The sequence below is a fragment of the Miniopterus schreibersii genome, assembly GCF_964146895.1.
Source record: "Miniopterus schreibersii genome assembly, chromosome: 11".
NCBI classification, from domain to species: domain Eukaryota; kingdom Metazoa; phylum Chordata; class Mammalia; order Chiroptera; family Miniopteridae; genus Miniopterus; species Miniopterus schreibersii.
The window spans coordinates 41223301-41239184 of record NC_138111.1 but is presented as its reverse complement, the minus strand read 5'-3'; the positions used below and the strand labels follow the sequence as shown (position 1 = coordinate 41239184).

Here is a 15884-nt window from a genome sequence, read left to right as displayed (position 1 = left end):
TTCTGTTATTATTATTATTACTATTATTATTATTCCTTTTATTTGTTTATAATCTGCCCTATCCACTTGAAAATATACTCAGGGGATGTTGTGGTATGTGGGTCTTTCCATACTAGGTCATCTCAAGAGCTTTGTTTTTGGAGCTCTTGTGTTTGCTCTCTATAGTGTATATTTTTCTGTATCTTCCCTCACTATCATATTTGGTCAATGACCTAGCTCTAGTAATGCTACTTTGGTGCCAGGGTAACTGCTGTTGAGCAGGATTCTAGTACATCAATATTTCTCAAACTTTAATGAACAAATGAATTATCTGGAAAGAGGAAAGGGGATCTTGTTAAGATACTGACACTTATTCAGTAGTCTTGGGTGGGCCTTGAAGTTCTGCATTTCTACCAAGCACATAGGTGATACTCATGCTGCTGGTCCTAAGAGTGATGAGGGGGTTTGATCACCGAGCTTGGCTGAGCATTGGAATCACCTGTGGAGCCTTAAAAACTACAAATGCCTCGCCCCCCCAAGATTCTCATATAATTAGCTTGGGATGCAGTCTGAGTATGGTGAATTTTCTAGGCTTCACTGGTTATTCTAATTTGTAGCAACACTTGAGAACTACTGGATTGGATGACACTGGGTCCTATTTTAAAACCAAGCATACCAAGTAATGCTCTGCAAGACTGTATTGTTTCTTTTTTAAAAGTCAGTTTTGTAGCTATGAAAAGAGTATGGCCACACCAATGGATGACTTAAAGACCTCTGACACTTGGGTAGTTTCTCCAGTGTCCCCAGCATATGCTGTCACTTAGTGGCAGGCATAGAATTCCTGCCTTTAGGAGAGTGGTCATTCCAGGTACAATTAAATATGCCCACTGACAACAAGGTTGTATAAGTCAGGCCCACGCCTGTGTACTGAGGCAGAGGAAGGAGTGAAGCATAGAATTGCTCCATTTCTTTTTTTCTTGTAATTTCTAGCATGTTAATGTGCAGTTTTGGAGCCAGTAACTAAGACTTTCTTGTGTGATTTGAGCTAACCCTTTGGTCATCAAAAGCAGATGTTTCAAACTACTGAAGATCAACAAGACAGTTCCAGTTTATAGGTTAATAATAGATTGCTAGATGTGGGTGTCCCAAATGGTCTTGGAGACATTGGGCAGAAGAGACAATGCCCAAACTCTGCCCTCTCCCCCTTCTCCCTTCACCCCTGTCTACTCACTTCCTTTTGTCAAGTGATGTACTGTGTGTTAACAAATCCTGGGACACTTTCCTGTTGAAATGCACTCCAATCTCATGTAAAATAATTGATTTTTTTTTTCCTGGCTTGTCTAGATTGGACGACTGATTATTGGACAGAATGGCATCTTGTCGACACCTGCTGTTTCCTGCATTATCAGAAAGATCAAGGCAGCTGGTGGAATCATCCTGACAGCCAGCCACTGCCCTGGAGGACCAGGGGGAGAGTTTGGAGTGAAGTTTAATGTTGCCAATGGAGGTATGTAGTTAAGAATATGCCTTAATCATCATGATTTCTTTCCTCTTATTTTATCACATGACCCCCTGACGGTAGACAAACAGGGTGGAGAGGAAGTAGCTCAGAAAAATCTAGTGAGGTGCCTGTATTAGGATTCTCCAGAGAAACAGAACCAATAGGATACAAAGAGATTTATTTTGAGGAATTGGCTCACGTGATTATGGAGGCTGAGAATCCTAAGATCTGTGGTCAGCAAGACGGAGACTCAGGAAGCTGAGTCTGATGGAATTGTTCTGATCGGAGTCGGAAGGCCTGAGAAGCAGCAGAGCTGATGGTGTAAGTTCCAGTCTGAGTTGGGTCTGAAGGCGTCGAGAATGAATGTCAGCTTAAGGACAGATGGAGAGAGCTAATTCTCCCTTACTCAGTATTTTTGTTCTGTCCAGGCCTGCGGTGGATTGGATGAAGCCCAACCCACCTTGGGGAGTGCAATCTGCTTCTCTTGTCTACTGATTCAAATGTTAATCTCATCAAGAAACATGTTACAGACACACCCAGAATAACATTTAAGCAAACCTCTGGGCTCTCTGTGGCCCAGTCAAACGGACATATAAAATGAACTCTCACAGTGCCCAAGGTGACAGGGCAAGGAAGTGGCATAATGGGATCTTGAACCCACTTGGTCTCTTGTTCCCCTGAACTCCTCAGTGCAGTGAGACGGTTGAATAGTTGGTGCTTATCTGGTATGGAAGGACTCTGAATTTTGAAGTTGGAACATACCCGCCAAGTCAGCTAGACCGTTATTATCCCTTTACACAAGAACAAATCAAAGCCCTAGAGGCTGTTACTTGCTCAGGTCACATGACTGCTCAGGGGCAGACAAATGACTTTTCTGTATAAGCCCTAGACTCTTGTCTTTCCTATAGGGTTGACTTTTTCTCACTGAAATGCTTAGAGTTATGTTGCTTTTTCTTGTACTTACAGAAATTTATAGTTTGGAGGTCCTGGTAGGTGGAATATGTAGATAGGGGTGAACTAAAAAAAATTTGAATGTACATAAGGCAGGGAGAATAACAGATGAATGCCATGTATCCATTACTTTGTTTTCTGTTTTGCTTACCTCTTTTCCTCCCAAAGAATTTTAAGGCAAATTACAGCATGAAGACATTTCACATCTAAATATTTCTGAATGCATCTCTTAAAAAGAAAGAGGTATACTCCTATATAACTACATTATCACACCCAACCAAAATAACACGAATTCTCTAATATCATCTAAAACTTAAACTATATTAAAAATTTTCCAGTTGTCCCCAAAATGTCATTTATAGCTATTTTGTGTAAACCAGGATTTATCCCAGAACCATGCATTGTATTTGACTGTTAAGTCTCTTAAATCTCTCTTAATCTAGGACACTGAGTCTGGGTGCATACATGGGTGGGAGCTGGATTTTAATCAAAGACAGTTACCATTGTGAGTTTTTCCTGACTCCATCCAAAGTAGCGCATCCTGAAGGGAGCATACACTATCTTCCCCTCCTTACAGCCATTTTGGACAGTATTCACACAAAGATGTCAAGCATTAAAAAAAACCCACACCTTATGAAGTGCTTTGTCTTTGAAAGTATTTTTAGAGGAGCTCCTCTTCACTAAAAAGCACACCTTGGACTTATAAGCAAGTCTTGCAGCATCTACTGAATATTTCAGGGAAAACTATGCAATGTGAGATATTTCTTACATGAGTCCATAGGACATTCAATGGGCTCAGCAAATGGCAATTTGTAGAGAAATGTATAAGTTGCCAAACTAAGCCATAGATTCCAAGTAAGCACTTGGAATTAATATCTGACTTCATATCTCATAAGAGTATCTAAGTCATCTCTGTGATATCCTGTGAGGCATAAAGGGAGAAGATATTATTTAAATACCCGTTTTGTAGACTAAATTACAGGAGGGTATGAGACCTATTTAGTGAAATCTTGAATAGGGGAAGGGGGTTGAACTTAATCATTTAACCTTTATGTTGAAAGACCTTCCTCTTACATTTAATTCTTCATGTTTGCATGTCTCGGCATCATGAATGAAACTAACATTCCTGATGGCATAGAGCGATTCACTTGGTTTTTTCCTACTCAAAGTAGAATAAGTTTTACCATGAAATCCTTCATCTGAAGTTGCAGGCATTCATCTCTTCTATTGTGTGTTATACAGGTACATGGTATGGAATAAGTTAAAAGGCTAAATATATAGAATTAGTAGCATATCAAGGGAAATGGGACACATCTGGAGCTATGTTGCTTTTAAAATATATTTAGAGAACAGGACCATTCTGAGCATGTTTTTAAGTAGAGGGGAAGATGCTAGAGATAAATGGAATCAATAATAACAATGCTGATTTTTTTTTTGAATACTTACAATATGCCAGTCTCTATACCTAGAACTTTACATACATTATCTTATTCAATCCTCGTAACAACCTGAGGAAGTGACTGAGGAATAAAATGGTTTTTAAAAACATAACCAGTGTCACAGAATGCATTGTAGAGCACATTTAGAACCTAGATTCCATAAGGGAATCATTTATATTTCAGTTATTTGATTCCCACACTTGTTGCAAAAAATGTGAACTTGCTTGCATTAAGATATAAAAGTTAAAAAGACAAGAAAAACTAAAGGAGGGCATTATTATTTTTATGTTCAATTCATTTAAAGTGTATTACAACTTATTTGTCAACTTGACCTTTCAAGGAAATGTATTAGATATTTTAGTTAAACCTCATTTAAAGACTTGGGAGTCACTGGAGAGCATGAGTTGGGGAAAATAATTTACCCTGGTAAATTCACACATTGATGAGGAAGCAGACCTGGGAGTAGAAATCATATTTTTTCCCTCTGAGTGCACTTGGGAAGCTGCAGTTTAAATCTGGAATCCTTCACTTCTGTCAAATGCATATCCTGTTTGTGTCTCATATCCTGAATAAAGCTGATTACATAACCGGGCCTCCCTGGCAGGTGTGAAACTATTTTTAGGGAAGACGTATCATTGCTTAGGAGTGGATTCAAACAAACATGTAGGTTATGTGCCTCCACAGAACAGGTGAGGCTGACTAAATTTCCCCCACAGTGGATGTGCACAGCATTGGAAAGAATTGATCCGTGAACTGTTGTCTGTTTAGAGAACAAAAGAAGGAGGAGGTAACATTTCCCTGATGGGAATTTTAAATGAATTTATTTTTGGTGATGCATTATTTTCAAATTTTAGGTCCTGCACCAGACGTTGTCTCAGACAAAATCTATCAGATCAGCAAAACAATTGAGGAATATGCGATATGTCCTGATCTTCGAATCGACCTGTCTCGACTAGGAAGACAAGAATTTGACCTGGAGAACAAATTCAAACCATTTCGAGGTAATAGAGAGATTGTATTTTGAAGAGGTCAGACTAACTCCGTGGATGGGGTGACTGGTTTCTGCAGGGCAGTGTGTACTTGAAAGCGATGAAAGCATCAGTCTTGGGAGGGACACTTGGTAAACAGGTATAATCTGAATGTGGGCACACAGGGAAATGAGAAGAGTCAAGATATTCAGAACTGGCAACTTTCAACTTCGAAACTCCCTATCATTTTCCAGGTGGGAAAGTTTCACGGCTGACTCTTTTACAGTGTTCCAAGAATAGGCTCTGAATTGCCAAAATGTGTCTTTTCTGAGCACTTAAGGTGAAGCTGCCCAAATACCTTAGGTAATAAAGAGGAGAGCCAGCATGGCAGTGGGGCTACAGTTTCCCATGGAAGGTAGAACTATGCAGTTCATCTTGATTCAGTGCAGTTACTGATTGCCCGCTCTCTGCCAAGCGCCGTGTTAGGAAATTTAACAAATGCATTCAATAAGTACCCAATGGACCTAGGCAGGTGGTTCAAAAATGAGAGAACCAGAATAAAATTGTCCAAAAAAATTATCCTGTATTGTTGAGTGAATAAAATTTCTAAAATACTCAGAGTATAACCTTTTATTTTATAGATTAATATTGAACCATGTAACAACATTAATGCCATTTATGTGCATATCATTTCCCATCTCTATTTTATCCCATTGTTGTTTTCTAGAAGGCATACAAGTAGCAAAAAAGTTAACTTTTTTTTTTTTTTTTACTCCTTTGGTGCCCCTATAAGCTTAAATAGAGCTTGTGTTAAGATGATATCCATATTGTACAAGCAATTTGACTTAGCTGAAAAAATGAAGTACCTGGCTCATGGCAACATGCCATTATAGGCACAGAGAGGAGCTTGAAACCAACTGTTCAGGGTCGAAGTGTTGGGACAACTCTATTACATTTTTCTTAAAAGATTTTGAGCCCATTGCTTACTTAGCTATTCAGCAGAAATTAATTCAAAGCCATGTGATACTTACTGGAATCAGTGGAAACCTGCATTTATTAATCTAGTTGAAAGCGTGTGCACATGTGTACACAATACACAGGACGCAATGATTTGACAGCTAAAAGCGAAGGATATTATATTAAATGAAGTGAGTTAAATGTGCTTGATTATGTATGTTTGGAAGGGTTGGACAATAAGATGACAGAGGAAAATCAGGCATTACCATCAAGAAGAAGTTTTATTAACTAACTATTTATTTATTTTTAGTATCTTCACAATTTTGTTTAGTTGTCCAAGAGGCCCAGGTCTTTGGTGAGCTCAGATTCAGGCCCATTGCTGTGGCCACATTGCTAATTTGATGAGTTTTTAAAAAAAAATGCTTCGGATACCAGGAGGTGGGTAGAGAGATTCCCTGGCCCCCCAAAAGAATCTGCAGATAATTGTTTGGGATAATTTATGTGCTTTGTTCATGCTGTTTTAAATGTTGAGCAGGGCTTAGGTTAATTGGAAACAAATAAGTTCTTGGTATTTCACCTTAAAAGGTCAAGAGCATGAATTTTGTAAGGTGAACTCTCAAATTTCACTGAATTCCATTTGCTTTATTGTTTTTAACATTCCTGTTTGGCCTATGTATTTAGGCAAGTGGTTCAAGAATTAAAGTACCAGACTGAAATTGCCCAAAACATTACCCTATATTGAAGAATGAGTAAAACTTTTAATATATTCACGGCATGACCTTTTATTTTGTAGACTAATACTTTTTTGTGGTAAAATATACATAACATAAAGTTTATTATTTTAACCATTTTAAGGTAGAGCATTCATATAGATTAATTTTTAATTAATTTGTTTTAAGGGTTAATATCCTCTTTATGTCAAAAGATGATTAAAAACTGTATTCCTTAAAAAGTAATTATATTATATTTGAGTGGACACACATACTACATTGATTTAAGTGCAAGGAAAAGTATTTTTGATGTATATTTGACCAGATGAAGTTTCATATTACATATTAAAATCTCATTCATTAAATATTGCACCTGGGTTTCCTGAAAATTATTAAAGGTGGATTGTTAATATTCTTAGTGCATGTTTAAGTATTTCAGGATTCCAAAGTAGTATGTATTTGAAAACTTTGAAAAACAATACATATAAGTTTCAAAATTTAACTACAAATTTAAAAAGCTGGGCTCATGGACAAATCTTAGTGTCTAAAACTCAAGTAAGAACTTTTCTAGGAAAAGTACTTTCTGAGTATGATTATGTAATGATTGCGAAGTTTGAAAAATGTAATGCATTCTGGGTTTTATTTATTTGTCAAATAAATAGAAAAGGCTTGTTTTGGCTTCCTACTCATTGGGTGGTTCCGGTCACTGGAGAACATTTGTGTTTAATGAGGATTTCTAAGTATTTGGCACTCACCCTGAAATTGGTTCTAGATTGGGCACACAAGAGACTTCACACACACCGAGGAATGTATCCTTCATCACTAATTCTGAACCTGGGTTTGGTCGGCACAATGGCATTTGGAAAACAGGAGTCACTGCTGAGTCACTCCTTGATTTGTTTCACTCCAGCTGAGTCATTCTTTGGCCAACCCCGTAGGAGAGCCCACTGAGTATGCCAAGATGCGTCTCAGGATTGAGATGGGTGCAGTTTTTTGGAGGGAGGTGGCAGAAAGAAGGTGGGAATAGAGATAACAGGACACAGTTTTAACTACTCTATTCTTGTGGTAGATTTTTCACTTGCAAAGGAGAAGTTATAACTTGATATTAATTACACTCATATAACTTGAAAGGTTTGTAGCATCTTACTGTGTCTTAATTTGTAATTTTGTCTATAAATGGACACTTTGCTTCCTACATAATGTGTGGGGTTATGATGGGATTTTGATCAGAGATTCATATATTAGGGTAGTGATTCTTTTTCACACTTCCAAGTATTCTTCATGGTCATAGTTATTGATGTTTCCCTTTGCTTTCCTATCCTTAGTGGAGATAGTGGACCCAGTGGATATCTATCTCAACCTCCTTCGGACCATCTTTGACTTTAACGCCATCAAAAGTTTGCTGGCTGGGCCTGGCCAACTGAAGATCCGAGTTGATGCTATGCACGGAGGTAAGCTTGTCAGCTTGTACCGTTTGGTGGGCAAGAAATGTTAAGGAGATTGTGACTCATGTTGGATTTCTGAGATTATGAGGAAGGTTGGGTTTGTAGGTATTCACACAACGTATGTATTTTCAGTTATTGGCATGCTCTGGAAAACTTCAGGGCTCCAGTTCCATTAAGTTTTTCAGTTCCACTATCATATTTTTAATTTCTCCCAATCCCCTCCAACCAAATAATCTTTTTTAAAAAATAGCTTCATATTCATGTTTCATGAATGCCATATTTCTTTTTAATAAGTTAGGTTTGCTGAGGTATAATTTACATATATGCAGTAAAATTCATACCTTATAGGTATACAGTTGGAAGAAGTTTGATAAATATAAAAAGTTATGCAACCAATATGAAAATCAAGATACAGAATATTTCCCTCAGTTCAAAAATTTCCCTTGTGGCCCTTTGAAATCAAATCCATCCTCCTACACTTAGCCCCTGGCAATCACTCATCTGCTCTCTGTCTGCATAATTTTGCCTTTTCCAGAAAGCCCCATATAATATGTAGCCTTTTTCTTCAGGCTTCTTTCAGCATAATGTTTCAGAGATGCATTCATGGTGTTGTATGTATTGGTAGTTATGCCTTATTATTACTGAGTAGTATTGCATTATAGGGATGTACCAGTTTGTCTATCCATTCACCAGTTCATATAATTTGGGTTATTTCTACGTTTTGGCCATTGCAAACAAAGCTGCTATAAACATTTGTGAACAAGTCTTTGTAGGGAGATATGATTTCATTTGTCTTGGATAACTACCTAGGAGTGGGATTGCTGGGTCATATGATAAGTAAATTTATAACTATACGAAACTGCCCAACTGTTTTCCATAGTGGTTGTACCATTCGCGCTACCAGGAATGTATGAGGGCTCCAGTTTCTCTGTGTCCTCACCAACACTTGGTATTGTCAGTCTTTTCAATTTTAGCCATTCTACCATATCTTGTTGATCTCTATCAGGATATTACTGATACATACTTTAAAAGTTTTCTTCTCTCTGTATAGTTTTTGTTTCCTCCAGGTTGCCCTTTACTCTGTTTTAGTCTCATGTTAAATGTGTTCCTCAGAAGTTTGGTGATCCTGGGCTCTCTGGCATGTTTAGGGGTGAGGCAGTAAAAATTGATTGGGATCTCTGAGCCCATGTGTGGAGCTTACCCTTCATGGGCCTCAAGATCTTCCAGCTGGGCTGTTTTGTTCTATCCCATTAGGCTAGTCATATCTCCCAGAAAAGGATCTTTTAGATTCTTTACTAAACATTATCTGGCCAGAGGAAAGAAAGCTTCTCTTTCTAAATAGTTTGAGTAATATTTCTGGGTTTGAGCCTCACTGTCTAGCTTGTACGATATGTCCACCTCTGAATCAATCACCCTGGCAGAGGAATGAAGGACGCTGATTGGACAGATCTAGGTCACCTCCCCAGTCTTGGGAGAAGTGGGATTTAGCCATACCCAGCTCACTGAACTGAGATGAGAAAGGGGTTGGCTCATCAAAGGAAACCCAAAATGCTCTTACTAGAGGAAGGGGATATGAATGCTGGGCAGGCCTCCTTCTGGAAGCCTTACCTGTGGTCATTGTTTTTCTTAAGCCATTTGATCTGATGATTTTATAAATGCACATTGAACAGCACTTGTCTTACCATTGCAGTCACTCACTGGTAGATTTGATTCGCCCCTCTACTAGATTAAGAGCCCAGCCCAACTGTGTGCTTTGAGTCTCTTGAATATGATCCCCTCCATTTCTAACATAGGAATTTCATGTTATGCAATCCATAAATGTGTGTTGAATTGGAAAAGACTATTCCTCAGCATTTATTTTCTAAAATGTGCTTAGCTTTCGATGCTTCAGCGGTCTACAGTGTTTAGTTATACTCTTGGCAGAGTTACAAAGATTGCAGAGACAAAGAACATTGCTAGAGCCTTTTAGTACTTTTGCATATATTTAGCTAAAGCTTTTAATACATAAAAATCAACAGACAGTGAATCATTATTAAGCAGTTGATTTCTTTCTGACAACATTTTAGAAAAGTTTTGGAGGAAAGTTTCATGTAATTGGGCTATTGAATACATCTTCTCTATGCCTAACATGCTAACTGGCATGTAGGAGATGCTCAATGAATAGAAATAGAAGTGAACATTATTCTCTGTTGTGCCTTGAGAAAGCTTTTAGAATTCACTGATTTTTTGGTGCTATTAAATTGCCATCCTTGTTCTAACCAGAACAAAACACTCTTGGGGGTGCAGCGCGGGGAGCAGGAGAGGGAAGAGGATTTTTAAAGATTTCACATTTCTGTGTATCTTTTTTTAGTTATGGGACCCTATGTGAGAAAAGTCCTGTGCGATGAGCTGGGGGCCCCAGCCAATTCTGCAATAAACTGTGTTCCCCTGGAAGATTTTGGCGGGCAGCATCCTGACCCAAACCTGACATATGCAACGACCCTTCTGGAAGCTATGAAAGGAGGGGAATATGGATTTGGAGCTGCCTTTGATGCTGATGGGGTAAGTAGAAATGTTTTTTGCCTGCTGAACCTTTTACCGTATAATGAACCAAGTATTGGAAACCAGAGAATTAATGAACACATCTGGGGCTGACATGTATGGGGCATATGAACCCTAACTGACATTGTGTCTGCTCTTCTATTTAATAAGCATTGCAATTTAATAGCCATTACTGTTCTTAGTTTCTGGTAAACATTATGTTACGAAGAAGTTATTTCTTTTTAAAAAATATTCATGCAATAAATCTCTGTTTATGGCTGGTTTTGTTGAAAGCACCATGTTAAGGAACCAGCTGTTTTAGCAATAACTCCTGTTTTCCATTATGTTTGGGAACAGTGTGAATTAGCATGTGGGGCCTCCTGAAGCCTGAGGTCGTCACCCGCGTTCCAACAGGTGGGACATGTTCTTAGTTGCGTCAAGGTCCTGGGGCCTACAATATTCAGGGATTTAAAAAAAGGTTTCCCGGGCCCTGTTTGGCCTCATTCAAATTGTTTTAGATTGTTTGAATATCCGATGGCAGTAAAGTGGCGCTTACGGGCATGCTGGCAGCAGGTGCCTCTGTCTGATCATTTCCACTCTCTTTCCCACAGGATCGTTACATGATCCTAGGCCAAAACGGCTTCTTTGTGAGCCCGTCCGACTCCCTGGCCATCATTGCTGCCAACCTCTCTTGCATTCCATATTTCCGTCAGATGGGGGTCCGAGGCTTTGGGAGGAGCATGCCCACCAGCACGGCCCTGGACAGGTAAGCAAGGGTGCCACCCCGAGAAGTTCCTGGCAGCCCGCCGGGCCTCGCCCTTCCTCACTGTCGGGAACTTGTGGGACTTAGGCGTGGATGGTGGCCTGGGAAGGAACATGAACAATCAGGCGGGCTCAACTGGAGTCTTGGTTCTGCCACCTCTTAGTTGTGGGAACTTGAAGGCTTATTTGATCTCTGTGCTTGGTTTTCTTATCTTTAAAATGAGGGTAATAATAGTACCATCCTTACGTGGGTTGTTAGGAGGTAGGAGTGAGGTGATTTCATGTAAAACGTTTAGCAGAGTGCCTGGTACATGATAAATACTTCATTAAATGTTTAGTAATAAAATTGGATGTGTAAGTGAGGTGGAAAGAACATGGGTTTTTAGGTCAGATAATATTTTGTTAAACTGCTGGCTTGTATCCTTATGAGGTCTGCAAAAATAAGGATGATCCACTGCAGGTTTGTTGTGAGAAGGAATGAGATGTGCCCAACAGGATATTCAATTAGTCCATCAAAGTGTTAGGGTTTTTCCTCCTTGCCCTACCCATCTTTATCATCTTTTACCTTGTCTTGTAAACAAGGAATTCCAGAGTCTAATATTTTCATGCAACATGTATTATTATGGAAGCAGTACTTGTGCATGGTGGAAAGTTAGAAAATACAACAAATAAATAAGTAAATGAAACATATCTCTTTCCCTGAGTTACCTATGTTAATAGAAAACATGTATTTGCTATTGGATCTCCTTCTATACATATAAGTATACATATATAATTATAAATCATATATAATATACATAATATAATATGTAATATGTGTAATACATAACACAATTGTCTTTTTGTAATACCAAAAAGAGATCTAAAAGTATATACTGCTTTGTAACTTGTTTTTTCTTTTCCATCAACAATCCCCAACTTTGTATTAATACATTTTTATGTCATCTAAAACCAAGATTATATTCAAGTTTCCCCCCAGGTGTCCCCAAAATGTCTTTAATGGGTCGTTTGCCCAAAGCAGCATCCCATCCAAGACCATACATTGCACTTGGTTGCTATGTCCCTTAAGCCTTTTATAATTTAGCACAATCTTTTTTTCTTGTATTTAATGACAATGATTTTTGAGGAGTCCTGAGCAGTTGTCCTGCAGAATCCCACCTTCTGGATTGGTGTGGTTATTTCCTCATGGTGTTATGAATTCATTCATGAAGTAAAATTTACACACAGTGAAATAAGTAATCTTAAGGGTACAATTCAACGAGTTTTGAAAAATGTATACATCTGTGTAACAACCACCCAGATATAGAATAGTTTCATCACCCCAAAAAGCTCCCTTGTGTCTCCTGACCCCCCATGGGCAACCATTGTCATAATCTTGATTGCCATATTTACGTTTTGCCTGTTTTGAATTTCACATCAATCTAATCATATACTATGTACTTGTTTGTTACTGTTTATTTTTCATTTAATATAAATATATTTTTATTCATCCACAGTCATTGCATATGTTAATAGTTCATTCTTTTTTGTTGCTGTGCAGTATACCAATGTATGAATATATCACAATGTATTTTTCCAATCTCCTGTTGATGGACATTTGGGTTGTTTCCAGTCACTAGCTATTGTGAATCATGCTGCTATGAGCATTTTTTATACAAGTCTTTTTGTGGACACATCTTCATTTCTCTTGAGTAAATATCTGGGATTAGAATACTGATTGTAGGGTTGATGTATGTTTAATTTTTCAAGAAACTGCCAAATTATTTTCCATTTTTATGCTCTTATTTGCAGTCTTTGAGAGTTCTAGATGCTTCATGTCATCATTATAATTTGGTGTTGTCAGTCTTTTTTATTTTAGCCATCCTAGTGAGTGTAAAATATCATTTCATTTTGGTTTAGATTTATATCGTCCTAATCACTAGTGATGTTGTGCTCATTTTCATATACTGTTCATTTGTGTAACTTTTTAATGTATTTGCTCAATCAAAAAATTGGGTTGTTTGTCTTTTTGTTATTGATTTAAAGAAACTCTTTATATATCATGGATAATAAGGCTTTTGTGAGATATATGTATTACAAGTATTTTCTCCCTGCCTGGTGCTTGCCTTTTCATATTCTTAATGCCATCTTTTGATGTGCATAACTTATAAATTTTAATAAGGTTCAATTTATTATTTTTTTCTTGTATGGTTAGTATATAATTTTTTGTGCTCTAAAAGAAATCTTTACTTACCTCAGGGTCAGAAAGATGATTTCCTTATGTAGTTTTCTTCTAGAATCATTGTAGTTTTAATTTTTACATTGAAATCTTGTTGATTTTGAATTAATTTTTGTGTGTGGTGTAAGGCAGGGGTCAGAGTTCACTTTTACCCATATCCATTTGTTCTAATCCTATTTATTGAAAGGGATTTCCTTTCCCTTTGGTGCCTTTGTTAAAAATCAGTTGACCATATATATGTGGATCTGTTTTAGGATTCTCTGTTCTGTTCCATTGATCTATTTGTCTTTCCTTCTGCCAGTATTACATTGTCTTGATTACTGAAGTTTTAAAGTAAATATTGAAATCAGGCGACTCCCCCAACTCTTTTCCTTCTTTGGCCAATACAAAAATTAAGTGTCTTAAGTCCTTTGTATTTGTATGTACATTTTAGTATCAACTTGTCAATTTCTACAAAAGCCTGTTGAGATTTTGATTGGGATTATGTTCAGTCCATAGAGCAATTTGGGAAGAATTGCATTTTAATAATATTGAGATTTCCAGTCCAAGAATGTGGTATATCTTTCAATTTATTTAGTTTTCATTAATTTCTTATACATACATTTTAGTTTAATTTCTTACACATACGTTTTATAGTTTAGTGTAGAGGTCTTATCCGATTTTTCTTAAATTTACCCCTGAGTATTTTTATATATCTTGATGATACTGTAAATGGAATAGTTTCATAGATTTAATTTTCCAGTTGTTTGCTGCTAGTAATTAGATATATAATTGATTTTTGTAAATTGATTTTGTATTCTTCCACGAGATGGAAAAAGAGTCACATACCTTTTGGATCTTCCCAACTTTACTTCTTTCCTTCAGGTGATGTTTATATCAAATCCATGATGATGAACAGCCTCAGTTTTAAATTCTTGCCTCGCAGCACCAAAGAGAAGGCTGTAGGATTCCATGGTGGGTTTGTTTTGTCCCCCCATTTACCTTTGCTTATGTCCTATCTTTCAAAAGAAAAAATGGGGTAAAACTGTAGAAAACAGGCAAAAATGGACCATCTTTTGAAACTAAGAATGCAGAATCATATAGCTCCTGAGATTTAAGTTATCTAATATTGTGGGAGTATAGTTAATAATAACCTTCCACTTATACAGAATCTTATAATTTAGTACAACTTCCATATATTTGATCTCACTTGATCTTTGCAATAATGTGTGGTAATTGGGTAGGCATTACTCTCAACATACTAAAGATGTTGACCAGATATCAGAGAAGTTAAGTGACTTGCATAAGGTTGCACAGCTAATAAGAAAACACCCAGGATTTGAAATTAGGTTCTTCTGATTTAATTTGCTATTGCACCTGCCCAGTAACTACAACTTGATCAGGATAGTCCCTGAGAAACCAGTTGAGAATATTAGCCAACTTTCCTGTGGGGTAGCCGGCAACTTTTCAAACTCTGGCCCCAGGAGAGGCTGGTTTCATTCTGACAACAAAAACCATTTGCCTTCTTTTCTCTTGGAAATTTCCTAGTAGTTCTTGATTTCACTTTATCCCCCCTTCCCAATAAATCTGTTTCGGTCAGAAGCCTTGCTTAGAGATTTCACAAAGGACCTGTTCTGATGTGTAAGTGACCATTTAAAAGGATTATTCATGCTTGCTGGTTGGGATTCAGAATTCTGTGGGGCTCTGACGTGGTGATTTGTTTTGGGTATTTGATCTGTTGTGTAGCTCCCAGGTGGATTCTCATGATGGACACTTTATAAGCTTCTTTGTTCTTATGTAAAATAAATGCAGCTTCAAAATTTAGTTTCCCATGTAGGTTATTTTTTAAAACATTAATAAAATCATAGGAATGTGCCCAGAATTGCCAGGCCCTGGAAGAATGACAGCTGAGTAGTTGGGAAACATTAAATGGTGCACTTGCCTAAACTCCTGGGATTCCAGAATAAGGGGGGTCTGCACCCTTGAAACTGATGAATTATTCAGACAAAGTTTTATTGTTAACAGATAATCATTGTTCCCTGAGGGAAGACTTTCAGTGTCTTTCATTTCTACCCTTACCGTGTCACTAAAACAAGGATTCCATTTACGCCAGAATAATAGTTTCAGCCTTGAAAATGACATTCTTTTGGGGCTTTGTCATTCTGAATGTGTCTGATTTGTGGTTGCAGATGAGTTTGTGTTGCTGAAATCATTTTGGTTCAAATGATTTGAGAAGTAAAGCACATTCAAACATACATTTGTGGCCCGAGGTCTGTCTCCACCCCATGAGGAGGTATTAAATAATCCTGTGTTATCTTTCAGTAATATTTATGAAGCGCCCATCTGTGCTCGAGGCTGTGCTGAACGTTGTGTAGAACAAGGCAAACACATGCAGACTTGAGCCCTCCTCATTAGCGATATTTACAGCCTCAACAAGCTAGCATCCTTGGATATA

General features: G+C 37.6%; 1 protein-coding gene across 1 annotated transcript in view; it reads left to right on the top strand.

Annotated features, from left to right (window-relative positions):
- PGM5 (phosphoglucomutase 5) overlaps nt 1-15884 on the top strand; it is a 145534-nt gene that overhangs the window by 16759 nt on the left and 112891 nt on the right. Inside the window, exons 2-6 of the mRNA XM_081151150.1 lie at nt 1324-1486; nt 4725-4871; nt 7831-7956; nt 10301-10491; nt 11082-11236. Of these exons, the coding sequence (XP_081007276.1) occupies nt 1324-1486; nt 4725-4871; nt 7831-7956; nt 10301-10491; nt 11082-11236 (782 nt within the window). The remainder of the gene's footprint in view (nt 1-1323; nt 1487-4724; nt 4872-7830; nt 7957-10300; nt 10492-11081; nt 11237-15884) is intronic.